A 20,771-nucleotide genomic window follows, 5' to 3' on the forward strand; every position below is an offset into this window, starting at 1 on the left:
GAGCAAAACTCCCTTGAATCAACACAAAACCCTAATATTAATGTATCCACTAGCATTTTGCAATGTTAGTTTTACATTACTATTAATAATTCAATTTATAAACATCTCCCCTTAAAATAAGTATCAGAATGGCATGCAACAATGAATCAACAATTTAAAACCAACAATATTAAATACCCATATGTTGGCTCCTATCTATATGACTTGAAATCTAAAAGCTAATAACCAAAGAAGGATAGAAAGAGAGGAAAGGCCAGGTGAGTTGGAATATCCCTTCAGGAGTGGGCGGTATATAAAACAAATAAACAAATAAATAAATACCATTGCTGCCCTTAACTGTAGGCCTATTCCAGTCTTTCTTCAAGGAGCTGCATACCTGGTTCTCCCATCCTAATTATTACCCATTTGGGTGCGGCCTCCCCAGATGTTCCTTGGGCTCCAAACTCACCTGGTGGAGGCCCTAGCCCAGCACCAAGGTATCCAGGACCGCAGAAGAGGTGACCCATGAAGAAGTGGGCAGCCAGGCTTCAGACCTCTGCAGCTCCGGTCCTTCCTCCCAGCTCTTGCCAGTGCTGTGTCTTCCAGCCATACATGTCCAGCCTTGGCAGTGTCTGCCCCTCCTTGGCTCCTGCAGCTGCCACCAAGGCCTCTGGCCTCATTCAGCTCAGCTGGCGTGATGGAGGGCCAGCCAGCCAGTCTGGAGCATGGCCCACAATTCAGGATCAACACTGGCCAGCCTCCCCCCCAGGGCTAGGTGGGAGGGGATGGACAAGAGACTATAGGCAGTTTGGGACCTGGAAGGCCCAGCTGGCAGCCTGTGGGCCATTAGGGGCTGGGTGAAGGCTCTGCTCAGCTGACAGGCCTGGCTTGGGTGGGGAAAACAGGAAAGAGAAGAAAGGGGGGGTGTAAAAGAAAGAGTATGGTGACAAGCAGGAGTAAGGAAGGAGAGTGATAGATACAGAAGAAGAGTACAAACAAGAACTGGCAAAAGCATGAGCCAGAGTGAGAGCCTCTGGCCTCTGAGAGTGAGAGCCTCTGGCAAGAGGGGCAGAGACTACCTGTGAGAGGGCTGGATAGTGGAGAACCTGCCCAGGAAGCGTGCCACAAACATTACATTTAATATTAATTGAAAATGTTACTCAAAAAACAGCAAAATTGCTTCAAGGAAAAAAAGCTTTAGCAATTATGGGCCATTTATCTGTACAGTGCAGTTGTTAAATATAATAATTTGGATTGCATCAAAATGACCATATACCTAAATGTGTTTGCCATCTGCTTTTAATGAGTACCGGCCTAGTACATCTACAATTATTTTTAAAAAGTGAACCTAATTCAAACTCCGGGCGATGACGATCACTAGGGATTTATGAAAAGGGTGATTCTATCCTTTTAAAAAGATGTCTGGAAAATGTGTAGCTTTGTAATTTTGAATTGATGAGGTAATTTTGGCTGAATTGAACGATCTGTTTCAGTTATTAACACTTCTGGAATCTAGGCTGCTTTCAGACATGGTAAACAAGAGGTTGGATCCAGTCATCTTTTCTGATTGAATCTTGTTGAGTACACCACTTTGCTGCAGATCATGTTCCACCTAGCATTTGTAAGTGGGGATCCCATGATTCCCCAGCACAGCCTTTTTTAGGGATCAAATGTGACCCATCCTTTTGTTTTTACCTACAGAAAAACTAGTTGGGGCCAACCCAAATTATAAGCAGAGCCAGGTTAGCAATATGCAAAATAACCTTTGCTTGTTCTCATCCTTAGCTGTTCAAAGTGCGCTCTCTCATCAAAGCTACTCTTCACCCCCCTCCTTTGTGTCTTTGAAAAGATGCTTTTAAAACAGGGAGAGTGGCCCATGCCGTGTGTCCTGTCATCTGAGATTGGGTTCCTAGCGAAGTTGTGGGTATATAGTGCTTAAGAGAGCAGTGACTGGCTCATATATACTTGGCTTACTATCCTGCATCTTGGCTGTGTACTCGTAGTAGAGGCAAGTGGGAGGAGATTTCTTTTTTTAACTCAGTGGGAGTGTTAATATTTACACCAGCTTTTAATTCTTGGAATAATGCTACAGGATGTGGGCTGAGCAGACCTCAGAATATACCTAGTGCTGTTGTGGTGTTAAGCTGATACATCTTCATGTAGCTCCATAGTCAATGTGCTGCAAGCAGGCAGGAGAGTGTGGCCAGGTGAGCCGGAGTGAAGGCAGGCAGTGTTGGAGGCGTGGTCAACCAGTCTGGAGTCAGGGCAGGCAGCAGCCAAATGTGAAGTCGAAACCAGTTCAGCAGAGGCATAGCTGGGCTATACTGTGCTCGGTGTGCACTCTGTGTTTTCCGTGCCCCCCTTCCCAGTGCCCTGCCCCCCCCCCCTGCCCACACTTACCTTATTGAAACAGTGCAGTCTGGAGAAGCAGCCTGTTCCCTTCAGGCTGAAAACGGCCTGGTGGGAACAACACTTCCCATGAGTCCTTGGGGCTCTCAAGGTCTCCTGGGAAGGGTAGTCACCCACCAGGCTGTTTTCAGCCTGAAGGGAATAGGCTGCTTCTCCAGCCTGCACTGTTTCAATAAGATAAGTTGGGGGGGGGGGGGTTCCACGCGCCCCCTGGTAACTCCACCTTCAGTTCAGAATCAGGGTAGGGAGCAGGCACAGGTATGATCAAAACAGTCTGAAGTCAAGACACAGGCAGGAGACCAGGCAGGCAGGCTGAGAGCCGGAGGACAGAGTAAGACCAGGCACTTGGAACTTACCAGGAAGTACACTTGTTTCACCCAGGCAGAGTCAAGCCTTAGTCACAGGTCATAAAGGGACTTCTGGTTACTGAGACTGGGATCCTGCAAGGACTCAGGCCTTCTCAGGTGCAGGTGCCTCAGGTGCTCATTTCACGGAGCCTTCTGCCATATCTAGCAGCAATGTGAGCACTTTTCCATTTATCTTGTAGCCTCTGCCTCTGTTTCCTTTGCACAGCTGGCTCGTTACTCGGCTCCTCTGAGATTCCTGATAGGTCTCCTGGGTGCATGGCATCAGGCTGTGCCTTGGCTTCCAGGGAAGGGCTTGGAAGTGGCTCAGCTGCCAGCACCTCTTTGCAAGGAGCCAGCTCTGGCACTGCGGTGTCTTCAGGCTTTACAGCAGAATTCTCAATGGCCTTAGGACTGCCTTGTGAGAAAGAGATGGCAGACTTTCTTCTTTATGGAAAGGAAATGACCGCTGTAATCTTTTATATATAGGGAAAATTATAGGGAGATATTTCGCATTTCTCAGGTGGAACTTCCCTCATATCATTTTATCTGTTTTAAAAGCATCAGTGAATTTACAGAACTTAAAAATTGCTTCCAGCGTCAGTTCCATCTCAGTGTATAGTACAGCAATGGAGTCCCTGTGAAGATAGGCACCATTAAGGAATGGGAGAACTTGGAGGAGTTAGAACAGCATGAAGCAGTCTGTAAAAGTATTACAACTTGCAGTCAAAGTCCTGAGTACCCAGCAGAAAGGCCAGTTTGGCCCACCTTAGTGTATTGATTTTCTTGGACACCCAGGCAGCTGAGAAGTTTGAAAGTCTTCAAATGTGTGGAAGAAAAATGAAGAATATTCTGATGCGAAGGTTCACTTTTCTGGCAGTGATGAACCCCTGCAGTTTTTTAAAAGGCAGAAAAGGTTGTAGTATAATGTCACAAGATTCTCCTTCAAGAAATCTATCTACACAATTTTAAAAGTGATGAGTTTCTTGTACCTCGTTACTGTGTGGGGAATCTGTTTTGGAATTTTGTTGTATGGAATGTTATGCTTTTCATCTTGCATTATATTATATAGTTTATGTGAGGGACAATATACTTGACTGTAAACTCCCTTTTGTTTTAGGAGAGTCCAAAAATTACAAATTCCTTTCTGCATTGATCAGTCAAACAAAATTTAAACACAGATAATTGACTTCTCAAAGATAGTTGCAGGTATTAATGATGTTTGTACACACAGCTTTGCAAGGAATTTTCCATGAATCTAGTTTTTTGTGTAAATGTGAACAAGATCTATCGTATATCTTCTGCCCAACTGTTATTAGCGTTGCCTCCTTTTTGATGTCTGTGATGAAATAACTTCATGTATTTTATACAGATCGAGTTCTGGTTCAAATAAAGGACTTGACAGGAGTGAAGGCTGATGAAGTTGTTTGGGTACGTGGCAGGATTCATACCAGTAGAGCAAAAGGTAAGATGTTTGAACTGAACTGTGCCTGTTGGTGTTCTTTGTAAAGTTTTGTTTTTGAGTGAAAAGATGTGAGCACCCTCCTTACCATGTTGCCTTCCAGAGCTGCTCTTGATTATTTGCAATCCACCCCTACCCACCTTCCCCAAAGAGCGCTGCAAGAATTGCTGAGAGTTAAGCATTCCCACCTGTGCTGTTCAGTGGCAGGTTGAACTGTTTGTTTACAAGCAAATTGGCTAATGGGAAATTATCTAGCTGCTAGTTAACTTGCTAGTTAACTGTCTTTGACCTGAATTGGAGGTATCAAGTGGTAGTATTTGAGTATTTCTGAGCAGCTAGTCTGCTCATAGATAAGTGTCCTCTGCTTCTTGAAATGGCATTGTTTGGCAAGTTTACTCAAGGGGAGATTCCCTGAGTATGCCATTCAAGAGTCAGCCATGGATACTTGTTGAGAATAGGCTTCCTTGTAAGCATGCTCATTTGTAGATGGTCACTCCAGTTTGAATCTTTTAAAAAAGTTAAGTTTGATTCTTCTGGGGAAACATTTAAGCTAAAGAAATTTAAGAACCTTTTGTCACTGATGCAAGACATCCATAATAAACTACTTGAATGTTGTATAATCCCTATCTATATCTTTTTATAGGCTCATTGTCTTGGATTGCTGTGAAGCTTTTTATGAGTATTATACATGTTAAATGCCTGTAAAGTACCATTTAGAAATAAAAGTGAAACCGTGCAGAAGTTTCAGTCATCAGGCATTCTAGAATTTCTTTATTCAAGCGGGATAATAAGAATATGGCTAACTTGTCTTGCATCATGTGTTTGAAAGGAAATAGAAAACTCTGGAACAAATTGTGCTTTTATGTTGGCATGAGCTAAATATTTCAGCTCATTCTTTTAAAAAATGGGGAATTCGTTTTACGGTGGCCTCAAAGAAAACTGTTCTCTGAGCTTTGAGCTCTGTGGCTCGACTCATTCATACAGAGCCACCTGTCAGTCATTTTTCTTCACTGCAGATGCCCAAGTTCTCTGGGAGATCAATTTCCAGTGCACAAAGCTAAACAGGTCTTGACCTCTTCAGGTGACATCAAAGACTAACAGCTGTTCTGTTGATTTGAACTCTACTCACCTCACTGGTTTTCTCTGGAACATTTAACAAATATTCTTGGAATAAAATGATATAATAGCAGCTTGAGAAACTGTGCTCTGTCTCAGAGTCTTTTTTCCCATTATTGAACTTGAGTGTGCTACTTTTGTATGGGGGAGCTATGCAGCTAGGGAGAAACTAAATCCTTTGACTGATTCAATTAGTATTTAATTTCAGCTTCATCTTGTTGCATTCTGGGTTAGGAAGTTGTGGGTGAAGAGCATTTTATATAGATAAGTAAAACTGAAATTCAGATGAACCAGCTTTGTGACTCTCCAGTGTCAGATACATGAAATACTGTCATATGAATGTCAATGTCAATGTTCATTTGTGAATATCTGAAATATGAAGTAATTACCTTATTTTCAGAATTCATGAAATACATTTGGGATTGTCATAATGGAGATTAATTGTTAATAAATGAAATTTTGGATATTCAGCATAACTTGTGTTTCTGATCAAGATATCTTGTGGTTGAGATTTAGTCATTATTTCTTAATACATACATTTTATGTTTTGAAGAGTACAAAACCTCTATGTTGGTATTTTTCAGGGAGTTTTTTTGGGGGGGGTGGAGGGGAGAAGGATGTGTTAATTGTAAAAAAAAGCATCTGTACCCTATCTATGCAGGCCGCTCATGGATTATTGACATGACAGAATGAGAGGGAAGTCATCAAGAATTAAAATGAGGACCATACATGAATAAACAGTCTTGTCAACTGAACAGAAAATCAAGTTCCATACTTGTTTAATGAATTTGTATCACAAAAATGGGAATGAATTACAGCTCAGGCACCCAGGAGTAGTCTTAGCTGTGACTGATGGTGGCCTTTTGCAGTGTCCAAAGGTGGCTGAGCTAGATATGATGACAGTGCTCGCAGGGTGCCCTATATGGCAACACCATGATTAGGTATAGTTACAGAATGAGTTCTTGTGACTTGTGCCTTCATCTGACTTTCCACATTCTTGGCTGCCATAGAATTGTATAGTGTGCATGTGTTTATGACCTTGTCTCACATTTCCGTATCTACATACTATTGCAGAGTAACTCTGCTCTTGAAAAGAATACAGAAACTTTAGTTGGTACAGATCTCTGCATCCAGGAAGTTGACGAGTGGATTGTAGGGATTAGATAACTCCAGTATTTGCCCACCATCGCTGGCTTCCAATCTATTTCCAGGCACAATTTAAGGTGCTGACTTTGACCTTCAAGGCCATGTATCATTTGGGACCAACCTACCTAAAAGACTGCCTGGTCCCTTAAACTTGCCTGTGTTACAGTCATCTTCAGTGGCCCTGCTTCTGGTGCCCCTGCCTTCTGAGATTAGGCAGCTGGCAATCCAGGAGAGGGTCCTCTAGGTCATGGCACCAAAGCCCTGGAACTCTGTCCCCAGCGAGATTCATCTGTCCCCTTCCTTTGCTGTCTTCCACCAGTAGGTGAAGACTTTTTTGTTTTGTTTGGCATTCCCTCAGCGACTCCTCCTTCCTAACCAATGTTTTATGTTCTGTATGTATTGTAACTGTTTTATACATGTTTAACTCTGTTATCTCTTTTAAAAGTTGTTTTAATGAGGTATGTTTGGAAGCAAAATTTATTTTAATGGTTTTGTCATTAAAGAGGTATAATTAAGTTGGGAATTTAAAGGGTTAATCTATGGATTTTTGTTTATCTAATCCAGGGGTCTGCAACCTGTGACTCTCCAAATGTTCGTGGACTACAAATCCCATCAGCCCCTGCCAGCGTGGGCAATTGGCCATGCTCGCAGGGGCTGGTGGGAATTGTAGTCCATGAACATCTGAAGAGCCGCAGGTTGCAGACTCCTGATCTAATCAGCATGGTACATGGACTGGGATCGCACGAAGAATTTCCACAAGCACTAGGAGGAGATGCCATTTTCACCAATCCCCCCTCATATAACATCCCCGAATACCTTCAAAATGCTGTTCCTGCGGATGGGGAACCCCCTGGAATGGCTTGGGAATCATGTGCAATATTCAGATATTACATTAAATTATCTACACGCCCATCCATTTCCAGGCACAGCTGATTTGTACCATAATACCCTAAATGGCTTGGGGCCAGGATACCTTGAGGACTGTCTCCTCTCATACTGTCCAGCCAGCAAGATAAGATCTGCATCTCAAGTCCTGCTTTCTGTGAACCCTCCTAAGGAGGTGAGGCAGGTGGTGACTAAAGGCAAGGCATTTTCTGTGGTGGCACCTTGCCATTGGAGTTGAGGCTTTGCCTGGGCACCTACATTACTTTCTTTTAGGTTTCAGGCTAAAACACTTATTTTCCTCGGTTTCTTAATATGAGGGTTTATCAGTGTTTTAATACCGCTTATGTTTATACTGTGGATTTTGGTTGTGAGCTGCCTAAAGCAAGATTCTGAAGAGGCAGTCTAAAAATAAATAAGGATCCATAGAGTATAGGAAAGTTATGCACTCTTCTTATGTAACCTACAAATATTACTTACAGACTCACTTGAGAAGGCAGAAGTAACTGCCAAAGAGCAGCATTATGAGTGTGTGGCAACTGCAAACAGTTTGAAGGTAGAACTGTCCAGTGCCATTTTCTTCAGCTTAAATCATAGCATGTGTGGACTTCTGGGGTTCTCAAGTTCAGATTCAGACGCATCACAAGATAATATGGTACATACCTTGTGGAATATTGGGTTAGACTGCTGATTGGGACAGTGTATAAATCTCTGGTTAGGCACAAAACTTACTGAATGGCCCTGGGCTAGTCACTGCTTCTCAGCCCCCCCCACGAGACAATTGTGCAGGTCAATTGAGAATTCCACCTGCACCTCCTTGAAGAAGGGGTAGAGTTAAAACCTGACAAATATCTCATGTTAAAGTAGATTTCAAACAAGGCTGGAGTTTAAACAACTTTTTGTTAAGAAAGATGTAGAATAATTAATATAAGGTGCTTTCTCACAACTCACAAGTTGTTGACATCATATCAGGGCCATTTCTGTAGAGATAACACATCTATAAACCCTGCAACATATTTTAAAAAGCCCTGAAGAAATGATGCTTAGGTACACACAGTGGTATTCTTCACCTTCTCTTAACATTTCTCTCTTCTTCAGGGCAGTACGGCAGTCCATGCTATACCACAGCCTGCTTTTTATCATGTCTCAAAATGGTGGAGAGGGCCTTCCAATTAAGCAGAAAGAATTCAGGTTCCTCCTTGTGGCACAGAACTATCTTCAGAACTTTTTTTAAAAAATCAGCTGACGCTGGCGTAACCTTGTTGTGGACGATTTATACAAAGATTCTTGGTTTCCACTCTGTTTCTCAGTTTGCTGCGTAAGCCAGTAAATCTGAAATTAGTTTTTAAAGGAAGTTTTAAATGCCCGTCGGTATTCTTTATTGTGTGATTGTTTTAAGCGCTGGCTTTGTCCTCTAAAAAAAAAAAAAGCCCCTTATTTTTGTATTCATTCAGAAAGAGCCCAAGCAATTTGCTCCAACCGCACCTGCATTGTTCCTTCCTCTTTCTTTTCAGGAAAACAGTGTTTCTTAGTTCTACGTCAGCAGCAGTTCAATGTCCAGGCTCTGGTGGCTGTGGGGGACCATGCAAGTAAGCAGATGGTAAAGTTTGCTGCCAAGTAAGTAAGCAATGATATCCTGTTGTCACAGTAAACAATGGTGGGAACCCTTGCTCCCAGGGGCTGAAACCATTTTCACACATCAACATAATGCTGTGTTTGTTTTTAAAATGTAGTTACTTAAATTGTCACTTCACTACCATGCTGAATGCCTGCCACTTACAAAAGATCAAATGGAACACAGGCTTAAAATTCATCCTTAGCCACAGAGGAGCATTCTGTCTGCAGACAGCTTCCATTTACTTTCAGACTGGCTAGCTAATAGGTTGGCAAGCTGAATCTGGAGATGTGATTTTGTTGCATGTGTTGGGGAAGGGGGTATTTTTTCATATACACTGGGTCTTCATTGTGTAGTGTTCTGATGTCAATAAAAAGTAGAAGATCAGCATTGTAACTCATTTTTCTTGTACTGAAGAATGTTAAAAATGTAATTTGTCCCTAATCTTACTGCCACTAAAAAGTGTTTTGTTGAGTTTTTTGTTTCCTCCAACTTTTGCAAAAACAGGCTCAAAGCTGCTTGGTTAGTCAGTAATTTCACTGTTGTATTCAGTACCAATTAAAAGCTTCCCAACCATTTTCACTTTTTAAAGGAGAGCATCTCATCCAAGGTTGAGTGAATGCCACATGGACCGACGGAACCATCTACTAACAAAACTTCAGTCTTACTTTGATTGAGTTGCATTAGTTTTTACTGCCTCTCCCAAGTCAGAGACAAGAGTAGGTTTTCAAATATTCTGCTAACACATTAACCAGTCTTTACCCAGTGATTTCAGGTTAAATTGGAGGGGGCAGGGAACTACTGAAATGCAATGTCTCCTAACAGTCTATCATGTGAACCAAAAGGATATCATGAAAACCTCTAAGACCCGGAAGAATAAATTCCCCCCGTCTCTCTCCCGGTGCAGGTCAGTGTAATCAAGACAATTACATTGCTAAACGCAAGCCAGAAGCCATGTTGAAAAAATCCAGATAATTAGTGCCTTCCCAAAAGCCTGAAATTGAACAGTTCCCATCTGCTCCAATCTCTTGCCCCACATCAGAGTTTAGAGGACAGTTGTTTGTTACTTCAGTCATCGGGATCCAAAGAGAATTTCCTCAGGAATGACTTTAGCATTATCTCCTTCAAGATGGCTGGAACTACTCCCTGTCACTATTAAGTATTTGCTGTCTCCTACAACTGCCTGGTCAAATACTCTTAGATGGATGCCTGTGACAAGCCTGTTTTTTCCTTCTGAGGGAGCACACACAGCCTCCTGAAATTTTTGGGACCTAGGTTCATTTTGAACTATAAACCCTCCCATTAGTTTTCAGGTGTTCTTCAAGCAGCGAGTACGTAGCTTTGGGTCCACTGCTTTGAGATAAGTTTTGAGGCGCACAAGAAGATTACTGAGATCACTGGGGCTGGGTTAATATATAAACAATTAAGAATATCTATTTATTTACAGGTTGGTTTTAAGGGAACAAACCAGCAGGACAGGGCTCCCGGTAGACAAAATAGAAACCTGACAGAGGCACAAAAATTTTAACTGGTTATGACTTCAGAGACTCGTTATTTTTCTACAATGCTCTCTGGTGCAAACAGACTTTTATTGACTAGTCACTAGGCTGTATCCTCTCTCACCCACAGGATCCCCTCCCCCACCATCCTGCCCTTTCCCCAGAGTTAGACTAAATTGTACAAGGTTTGCTCATCAGCCTAACAATCAAACACTCCCTTGGCGTAGGAGGTTAAGAGCTCATGTATCTAATCTGGAGGAACCGGGTTTGATTCCCAGCTCTGCCACCTGAGCGGTGGAGGCTTATCTGGGGAATTCAGATTAGCCTGTGCACTCCCACACACGCCAGCTGGGTGACCTTGGGCTAGTCACAGCTTTTTGGAGCTCTCTCAGCCCCACCTACCTCACAGGGTGTTTGTTGTGAGGGGGAAAGGGCAAGGAGATTGTAAGCCCCTCTGAGCCTCCTACAGGAGAGAAAGGGGGGATATAAATCCAAACTCTTCTTCTTCTTCTCTTCCAGAGATAGAGCAACCATTCTGCCACCTACTGTGAAGAGCTACCCTTTACTCTGTTCTTTTTCCTGAGCTGTCCCTGATCTTTCTCTGAGGCAGAAAACTATTCCCTCTTGTACTGTGACCCCTCCAACATCTCATTCCCCTTCTCAAAGGTGATTGGATGCTGGAGCAGCACTCCTATGGGCTCATCGTGAGTGGCTGATTTTTCTTTCAGGGGCAGGACAGTCTCCTGTCTGTCACAGTGTCAAAGACAAGGGCCAAGCTAGCAGATTGTGGTACATGCTTCTTTTGAGTATTCTGACCCCATCAGCCTGCAATAACTGAAAGTCATCCAAGCAGTTTCGACCAGCTAGTTCTATGGCAACATATCACACTTATATGTCATCCAGAGTGTAGTCTTAAATTGGATCAGATGTGAGCCATTTTTATTAGCAAAGTATTTGGAAAATGCCCTGACCTGGATGGCCTGGGCTAACCCCATCTTGTTAAACCTCGGAAGATAAGCAGAGTCAGCCCTAGTTAACACTTGGATACGAGACCAACAAGGAAACCAGCAATTGCTACACAGAGGGAGGTAACGGCAAACAATCTCTGCTCATCTCTTGCCTGGAAAAACCTGTGGCTTCACAGATTAGCTGCGACTTCCACTTTCCAACACTGTTAAACCAAAATTATCTGTCAAGGGTTGCCCACATTCTTTTTGCCACTCCCTTACTGTTTCTGTTTTTAAACGTTTCAAGGGTGATTCATCCATATTGGAACTATTAATATTTGTCATTTTGTCCTATTGTGAAGGTTAGATCAGTGAGAGTTACTAGGCTACTTGTTGCACTGTTAAATATTCTGAATTGAATTTCAATCCTGGTTAACTTGATTCCTTGTGCCACCTTGTATGGCAAGGTGGCATTCTTAAACAAACTAACATGAATATTTATCCAATTTTTAGTATTGCTAGATTTTAAATGTGGGTACACCTCCATGGCAAGAATGTAGTCAGTGTTACATGCTTCAGGTACTGTTGTTCTGTTTCAAGAGCAGCCTTCAATGCCAGGCGAGTGCACCTTTATTCTAGGTCCTGGTCTAAATGTTTGCTGCAGGTGTGAGCGTGGTGATATGAAGACAGAAGGGATGCATTGCTCTAATTAGAAATATTCTTGATGGCCCAAATGTTTTCTTCTGCTGTCATAAATTCAGGATTCTGGGAAACGGCTCCCAGTGCAGTAGTGTTCAGAGCTAGGACTTTCTATAGAATGGCATTTACAGGTTTTAAAGTTTAAATTACTTGGTTTGATCTTTTAGCAGCTTCAAGGTCCAGTTTTGTTGTAGCTCTCAGACAACTTAATTGGAGAAAAGGTGGTGTTTTCTCTTCAGTTTGTTCTCTATACTTGATGTCCTTAGCTCTTTGGCTTCAACTGTGTTGTGAGTCCTTGGCTGACCTTTCTAATGGCTTCAGCTTCTCTTTTCAACTTTTGTCATCTTCTGTATTTCAGGCATCTACTACTGTATCTCCTGTTCCAGTTTCTGGGGTCTTTTCTAACAAAGCAGTGTATTTTGCTTCTAATTGTTAAGTTGTCATTTCTGTCTCTTCTTACGCAAGCACCATAGGCAATTTGTTTCGCCGGCTAACGGTTTCTTGGTTACTCCCCCCCCCCCCCCCCAATGAAGATTATATGTTCTACTTAACTCCATGCATACTTTGTAAGGGACTTTCACACTAGTGAAAACAAAACCTGAAGTAATTTTCAGAAAATACCAAGATGACAGTTCTTGCTTTCAATATTAGCTCAGAATCATTACTTCCTTTTCCCCTCCCTCAGTTGCTAACATGGATTAGAGTCTACTCTTATATATTTAGGCCTTATATATGTAGGCCTTTCAAAGTAACATCAACTGTATAGACTTGTGTCTTTTTCTGAATAGTTGGGACACACTCTTGCCTTGGAAGCTGACTGGGTAACCTTGGGCCGCTCACACTCTCTCAACTGCCCCCACAAGGATATTGTGAAGATGAAATGGAGAGGAGAATGATGTAAACCTTTTTTGTGTGTCGGGGGGGAGGGGGGGTCCCATTAGCGACAAAGGCAGAGTATAAATGAAGTAAATAACTATCTGGTATGTTATGCAAGTGGTATAAATTTTAGATTCATTTTGTGTTTAGTAGTTTTTTACTTTTATATTCTGCCTTCTTGGCAGATAGTGGTTCTCAGACCATCCTTTCCCAGACAGTTACCAGACCTGAATCTGCTCAGCTTCAGCAAAATCATTCTCTGGGGATTTTGTATTATTCTAATAGTTTGATACATTGCTGTAGGTGATGGCCAAACAACTAAACGTGCTACTTTCTAAAAGGGAAGAAATCTTCCTTTATGTGCTCTAAATCTATGTCCAAAAATGTGTGCTTTGACAAATTAGCGAATTCATATTAAATGAATGTATACTTATTGACCTGAAAGTAACTGACTTAAATGGTTTTTATTCCCAAGCCTCTGAGTATGTGTGTGTATATGTGTGTGTGTGTGTGTGTATTAAAAAACTTGGTTTAAAAGAAAAGAATCAAATTGTTCAAGAATTCTAGAGAAGAGAAGTTTGCATTTACAGCCTGCTTTTCTCAGCTTCAACGAGTCTCAAAGCAGCTTACAAACTCCTTCCCTTCCTCTCCCTACAATAGATACCTTGTGAGGTAGGTGGTCTGAGAGAGTTCTGTGACTTGCCCAGGGTCACCCATCAGACTGCATTTGTAGGAGTGGGGAAACAGAACTTGTTCTCCAGATTAAAGTCTGCCGTTCATGTGGAGTAGTGGGGAATCAAACCTGGTCCTCCAGATTAGAGTCTCCCTCTCTTAACCACTGCACCATGCTGGCTCTGGATGATGAGTAGGTTTTATCACATTTTAATTGATTTCCGTGACTGGATATATGCATATATGAATCAGAGCTCTTGCCTTTGGAACATATATTTTGGTTCTCTAAACTTTTTAATGGAATACATCCAGGAACAATTGTGAACATATGGTTATACAAAAAACTATATCAGTGGTCTGTGGAAAGAACTTAAGAACACCTAAGGTCACGTCAGCAACTCTTGTGGAAGAAATAATAGTTCCTCTTTTTAGTGTTGGCACATAACAAAAAGCTTTTGTAACTTTTGGTGGGGTGAGGACTGAAGTGTAGTTAATATGTTACACTGAAAATTCTTCAGCTTTCATATGAAAATATTGTGTGGTATTTTTTTTTGTACACTTCAAGATATATTTTCATTGCACACAAAAAAGTTTTAACAGGCTGAAGTGACATCAGGGTAGAGTGTAGCCCATATTGTGGTTGTGCATGGAGAAGTTCAAGATTTATTTTGATTTTATTAAACTTAGTAACCTGCTGTTCCTGGCCCAATGGCTAGCTTATAGCAGCAAACAAATAAAAATATATCAACAAAACAATTCACAAGTTAAAAACAACATCCAAACATTTAAATCCTATCACAAATGGTGATTTCTTAGATGTTATGAAGTGCCAATAAGTCTTCAGGATCCAGAAATCTTCCCAATGCAGGGAGGGGGGTGTTGAATTCCAACTGGGCCTTCAGGGCAAAGTGATCTGGCCATGGCACCCTATCAGATTCACATTCAATCCCATGCCAAAGATCAAATCCAGTGTGTGGCCTGCTTGATGTGTAGAACCTGTACTAATCAGGGAGAGTCGTAGTGATTTCCATGACTGAGACCAGGTCTGTTGCCCACGATGATGAGGCCAAGTCTGCATATGAACCTTGAAGTCCCCCAGAACAGTCAGCCTGGAGTACCTCAAGGCCCAGTCTGATACAACCTCTTACAAGTTCAGCAGGGTATCTGCTGGTGTGGTATCTATGTATCAATCAAGAGGGTAGGTGTAGACCCAGTGAATGCATGCAGTAATGTTTTTACATTGTGTGTACATGTGTTGAAACTATCTGTTGGGTGATCCAGGCTGTTGCTTGAGTATATTTGCAGTACATCTCTTGTATTGCTCATATGTTTTAATATGTGCTTTATGCTCAATAGCAAGTTTCCATATCAAAATACTGTCTAATTACACAACAGTGCATTCTAGTGAGAGCCACATAACGTAGTGGTCAAGGTGCTGGACTAGGACCTGGGAAACCCTGGTTCAAATCTGCACTCACTCCAAGGAAGCTTGCTGGCAGTCACACACTCTCAGCCCTCATTTTGGCTAGCATTTGGATGGGAGACCTCCAAGAAATACCAGAGTTGTGACGTAGAGGCAGGCAATGACAAACCACCTTCATACATCTCTTGCCTTGAAAACTCTATGGGGTTGTCTTGAGTCAGCTGGGACAGTGACAAAAACCCAAAAAATGCATTATTGATGCTATGAAAGTGTAAAATACTATGAACTACACAGTTTCAAGTTATGTACTTTGCAGGTATTTACATGCCTAGAGAGGGCTTAGTTTTGTTCAGTTTTTCTGGATCCATTTGTACTTCTTACTTTCATATCACAGGAATCCATGTGGTCTATTTGATATATAAAGTAGTTGGGCTTCTGGTGCTGAGATAATGCTACTGATTAGGTTCACATGCAGGGTTTCTGTTTTTTGGTCATGGTCTGTGTAACAACTCGGTATGGCAAAGGTAAAACTTTTTGAAATTAGATGAGTAAATCAATGATACGTTCAAAGTTTGCTGAGAATAATAGACTGAAATATTTTAAGCCCGTTTATAAATGTATGTCTGTCTATTTTAGCCGAAGGTTTCCTCCAAAGCATCAAGTTCTTGTCAGTCAAGCTAAGTTTGTGTTGGTGTCCGTCAGCCATTCTACACACAGCTGATTTTTTCCTCCCCTGAATGTGAGACAGTTAAAATGTTCAAGGCTTAGTGTAACCTTTCTAAGAGGTGACATCAATCGATTGCATTCTTTGTTAGCCCTTCTGCTGAGTTACAACCAATAAGATATTGAGCCAATTCTGGGGAAAAGTACATAAGGATTTTCAGGTGTAGCTCAATACTGAAAGCAGTAGGGACCTCTCTCAGGTAGTCTGAAGGTGTTGATATTTAGCAGCAATTCATTACCTTGGGATTCTTTTAACTAGCCTTTTGTTCCTTTTCTGTGTCAGTTGGTAATGGATAAACTCTTCTAAAGAAATTTTACTAGTTGTAATTCAGTTTGACTTGACCCTGGTCCATACCTAAACATAAAAATAACAGCTTTATAATAAAGCATACTTCCAGTGCCATCTGACAGTTACCCAGATCTGTTGTCAAACTTGTAACTAGATTCATATATTTGTGATTTAAATTAGCAAGACTTGATGCCTATCAAACCAGTGTTGGCTTCTGTATAATATGTGATGTCTTTGGATTGCCCAGTAAATATTCAGGCTTTGGAATGACAGAATAGGAAATAAACAAGAAATCTATAGTTTAAACCTTCAATTATTATGCATCAGGACATAAGGTAAAGTGACAAATCACAATCACCAGTCACCCCACATACAGAATAATAAATTATAGCAAACCTTGTGATACCTTTACTCAATCATTTCTGATGCCATTTGTAATATAAAAGAACTTCTCAGTTTAAATTTTCCAGCCATCAGACTGCCTGCCAAGAAAATATTCCAAATAGGTGATCCCAATCAATTACTGTACCTTGTCCCACTGAAAGATAGAAGCTCAGTTGTGGCCAAATACCTTTCTTCTTCCTGTGGAATGCTGCACTGTGGGTGTGGTTCTTTGGGAGCTGACCCACAAGCGGAACATTCTACAGGGAAGAAGAGGGGTATTTGGTCACAGTTGCACTTCCATCTTTTGGTCAGACAAGGTATAGTTGGTTTGATGTTTGGCCTGTGAAGCTGCTTCAACATTGGTTAGGTGATGTTTAACCTACCGGTAACATGTGGTTGGTTAATCAGTCTGTGGCTTTAACTACCATTTGAGCCAGTAATTTACAGACTCTTCTGAAACTTTCATTAGATGCACTAAGTATTGATCTCTACTAGTTAACATGGCCAGAGGGTTCCAGTACCAATCAAGAGTTTCTAATTTTTTAAAAAAATCCTTGCTTATCTTTTTAATATCATAAAAACTGTAAAATTGAAGGCATATTTTGGATTCCTACAAATTGAAAAAATGCTGGATATTCTGATTTTTATTCTCATATCTATATTTAAGATGCTTGATGCTGAAAATTCATCTGGGTGGCTTCAGGATGAGTTGTCCAAAAACTTCAGTTGGTGAAGTGGATAGCTGAAGAGCAATATGACTTGAATTGTTTCAACTGATGTCATTAGATAAGCCAGATATCAGTAATAGGCATGTGCCCATTTTTATCATAATTAATACACAGGGAACCTCCATAACAATATTTATTTAGAGCAGTGTTAGTTTCATTGAGCTTAGAGAGAATGAAGACAGCCCATGCTAACAGCTGTGTGAACACTTAGGTTCGTATGACTGAAAGATGCTGCAGTGTACTTAGTACAAATAAAAAGAATGTTTTCATGATGTGGTTGGTTAATGTTCATTGGTGGACAACTAACTGATCTGAATCCCTTAAAAGTATAAAATTCTGTTGAAACTGACGTAATGGAGGCCTTCACAACACAAGGCTCACAGGCTGATTATGACCTTCTTCATGGCGATATCCAACCCCATTGTGCTGTTCCAAGTATCATCGGTTTCCAGTCCTTTTGCAGGGAACATCAAAGGCCTTCTCAAGCACAGCAGAAGTGCACTGTAGGGGCTGGGATGTGGTGATGCCCAAAACTAGAAAAAGAGAGAAAAATGAGGGAAGGAAGGGCAGAGCAAAAAGAGAGAAACAGTTGACTTCAAAGTAAACAAAGGTTTAATGGCGAGGGCAGATCCGTGATGGTGTAAAGACAGGTGTGGAATTTGTTTTATAATACAGAGGTGATAGCAAGCATGTGTGCAAGAAAGAGAAAAAGACTAGAAAGACAGCACACAGAAGGAGAAAAAGAGAAAGAACCAAGAATTTCACAGAGGGCAGAGTTTCAGGCTAGGGGGTTGAGACAGGATAGAGAGTTAAAAACAGAATGGGTTAAAAATCATTGTTCTGGCAAATTCAGGCTAATTGCATTTATTAAAATGTTAATGGGGTCCTCAAATTTGAATTGTAGGTGGTTTGGTGCTATTGAGCTTTGTGTTCATGCACTGCCAGGCCCACCCCAGACTTCCTTCAATTATAAATAGTGATTATCACCAGTTTGTCAGATCAGCCAGCTAAAATTTGGGCTTGTGCTGCAAACCAGAGTTTCTAACTACAATCAAACATTGGCTTTTAATTTTGCTTTGAAGGAGAAGCCGAAACCATAGTTCATGTGTTTAACTGACCAAAACAGCAAACTGGGGTTTGGTTTGCAAAAGTAGGGAGAGCATGGAATTTCAGTGCAAGAGGAATAAAGATATGGCAGAGGAACCCAGTTCTTGGTTTAGGAAGTGACTGATTATGGCTAAGCATTGTGACAGAACTAAATCCCAAGGTTTGAAATATTAGCCTCTTTGCCACTGAAGAAATTCAGAAGATACCCAGAAACAAATATATTTAGAAAGCACTCTTAAGGACAGAATACTATGCAGAATGAACTGATTAAAGAAAACTGTAAGCTAAGGAGAAACTAAAATTTAATCAATTTCTGCATTTCAAGCCAAAAATCAAACATCTGAATCACATACAACACACAGCCCACTTGTGCAGCCCCTACCATCTCAGTCAGTGCCAGATTTCATGAAGCAAATAGGAAGCCAGTGTAAATGAACATGATTTTCTGTTGAATCAGGTGGATCCTGACTTTAAAATGTGCAAATCTTTTGGATGATGGCTAATGGAAAAAGCCTCACAAGCTTTTTGAAATCAAGGTCTCAATCAAGAAACTTGAATGGCAGTGATTCAGTACTACACAGTGCTTGTGGGTTTGATTTTGCGATATGAAATTGGTGGTCAGATGTTTTTGCACCAATGCACCCGGGGCTGTAGCTGTGTGGTTAAAACAGAAAGTCTTGACTAATACTCGAATAGCAGAGTGTGAATTGAGTTTTTTGCAATCAGTAACTGAACTGTTGGCTTTACAAAACATGATATGCATTTCCGCTGTTGTGACAGCAAAGCGTAGGGTTGCCCTGTTTAAACGAATTGGGGAGGGGGGGAGAGACAACCTGTAGTACCATGTTTGCTGAGTCTCTTCATCCTGAACCTGGGTTGAAGCTGTGCTTTGAAGTCCAATAGTATCTTACTCTTCCTGTCCCCTTCATCTTTTCAGGTCAACTTTCCATTTTAAAAGTACGCAGCTGCTAGGTAAAAATAAAACCAGGAAGCTCTGTTTTTAGGTGGAGTGGAATATCAAAGGCAGTCATGAAGTAAGGGGACTGAACTGATCTAACTGCCTTGTACCAAACATGACTGTAGCCTCCAACTCAGCATTGCTGACCTTGACTGCCAGCTCTCCTCTCTGAAGATTTCAGGTTAATAAAGGATCTTTCTGATACCTAGTCAGTAAGATGCTTTTAGAAGCAGACACCAGGATTTGATAACGGGGTCTGCATGTAAAGGATGTACTCTGAGCTGCAGCCCCAACTCAGATTTTATTTTTCCTACAAGAGTGTCATGTGAAACTTTACTGAAGATCATCATAGTGTGTGAATCACACTTCTTCCAACATAAAATCCCTTTCTGTGTAGAAGAAGTATACTGCATGAAAGAATTCTAAGATGTTTTCTTACCTTGTCTGGATATTTTCAACCACTAAAACGATTCAAAAAGATTCAACCACTAAAAAGATTCAAAAACATCAAACACCTGCACCACATAACTTCAGCAGATGAGTTTGTTGTATATTCAGTGGTTGTTTAAACCCCTAATTGCAAACTGTATTAAGCCTTAAATACAGAAATTTGGGGGCGGGAGTAGATTGTTATGGTGAGATAATAATCTTGCTGTGCACTTAAAGGTAAGAATTTGTAGGTGTGTATTAATGTTTAAACTTGTGCTTAGGTGACTTTTAACGTTGTGATCGATATACTTAAATTGTCACCAAAGCACAAACAAATGTTACAGCTAATTCTTCTTTAAAGAATGTAAGCTTTATCTGAGATAGCTGTTGCATGTAAAAGGCAGAAAATAATATTGAGTTCTCATGAAGATCAGGACCAGAACAGAGTTCTGACTAAGCAATGGCTAGGTAAGTGTGAAGTTTGTTATTAATGTGACGTTTCCCAAAAGACAGTTCCCTTATTGCTGTCAGCATTTCCATTTCTGATGAGTGTTGGGTAAGTTTTTTCAACTCGATTTGGAATTGGCTTAGTATTCATGTGACATCCATTAATCCATGTCAAAGAGCTCTCCTCTGGATCATAATATTGGAACACGCATGGAAATGATGTGACGAGCATTGTGTTGGCCCTTGGGACTGTGGCTCCTGTCACCAACCATGACTGAGAGCTGCTTGGAAATTCAACTGTGGCTCTTCTTTCCGAAACAAACTCACTCAGGAACAAGACTGACATTTGAATATGAATGAGCAGCAGCAGTTTCATAAAACCAACGTTGTGTGAACTCTCCGAGCGCAATTAAGGCCTGAATTCTCCCCATTTCCCAATCCTTTGAGCCCATGAACCTTGCCCTGCCCCCTTGTCTTCTTGTTTATCTGGTAATGGAAGCAGGGGGATTTATCTGGCTTCTCCTGTAGGAGATCTGCTTCCTTTCTGACTTCAACATTCCCAGCTCTGGAGATGTCTATATTCTAGGGTTCAAAACTTTCTGAGCTTCTTAGGATGCTGTTATAGCTGTATTGAAGG

At 41.2% G+C, this 20,771-nt stretch overlaps 1 protein-coding gene across 1 annotated transcript in view; it reads left to right on the forward strand.

Annotated features, from left to right (window-relative positions):
- The window catches only part of DARS1 (aspartyl-tRNA synthetase 1), a 73,446-nt gene that overhangs the window by 10,316 nt on the left and 42,359 nt on the right, over positions 1–20,771 (forward strand). Inside the window, exons 3-4 of the mRNA XM_048484497.1 lie at positions 4,105–4,197; positions 8,853–8,955. Of these exons, the coding sequence (XP_048340454.1) occupies positions 4,105–4,197; positions 8,853–8,955 (196 nt within the window). The remainder of the gene's footprint in view (positions 1–4,104; positions 4,198–8,852; positions 8,956–20,771) is intronic.

Source organism: Sphaerodactylus townsendi, linkage group LG02 (assembly GCF_021028975.2).
Source record: "Sphaerodactylus townsendi isolate TG3544 linkage group LG02, MPM_Stown_v2.3, whole genome shotgun sequence".
NCBI lineage: Eukaryota > Metazoa > Chordata > Lepidosauria > Squamata > Sphaerodactylidae > Sphaerodactylus > Sphaerodactylus townsendi.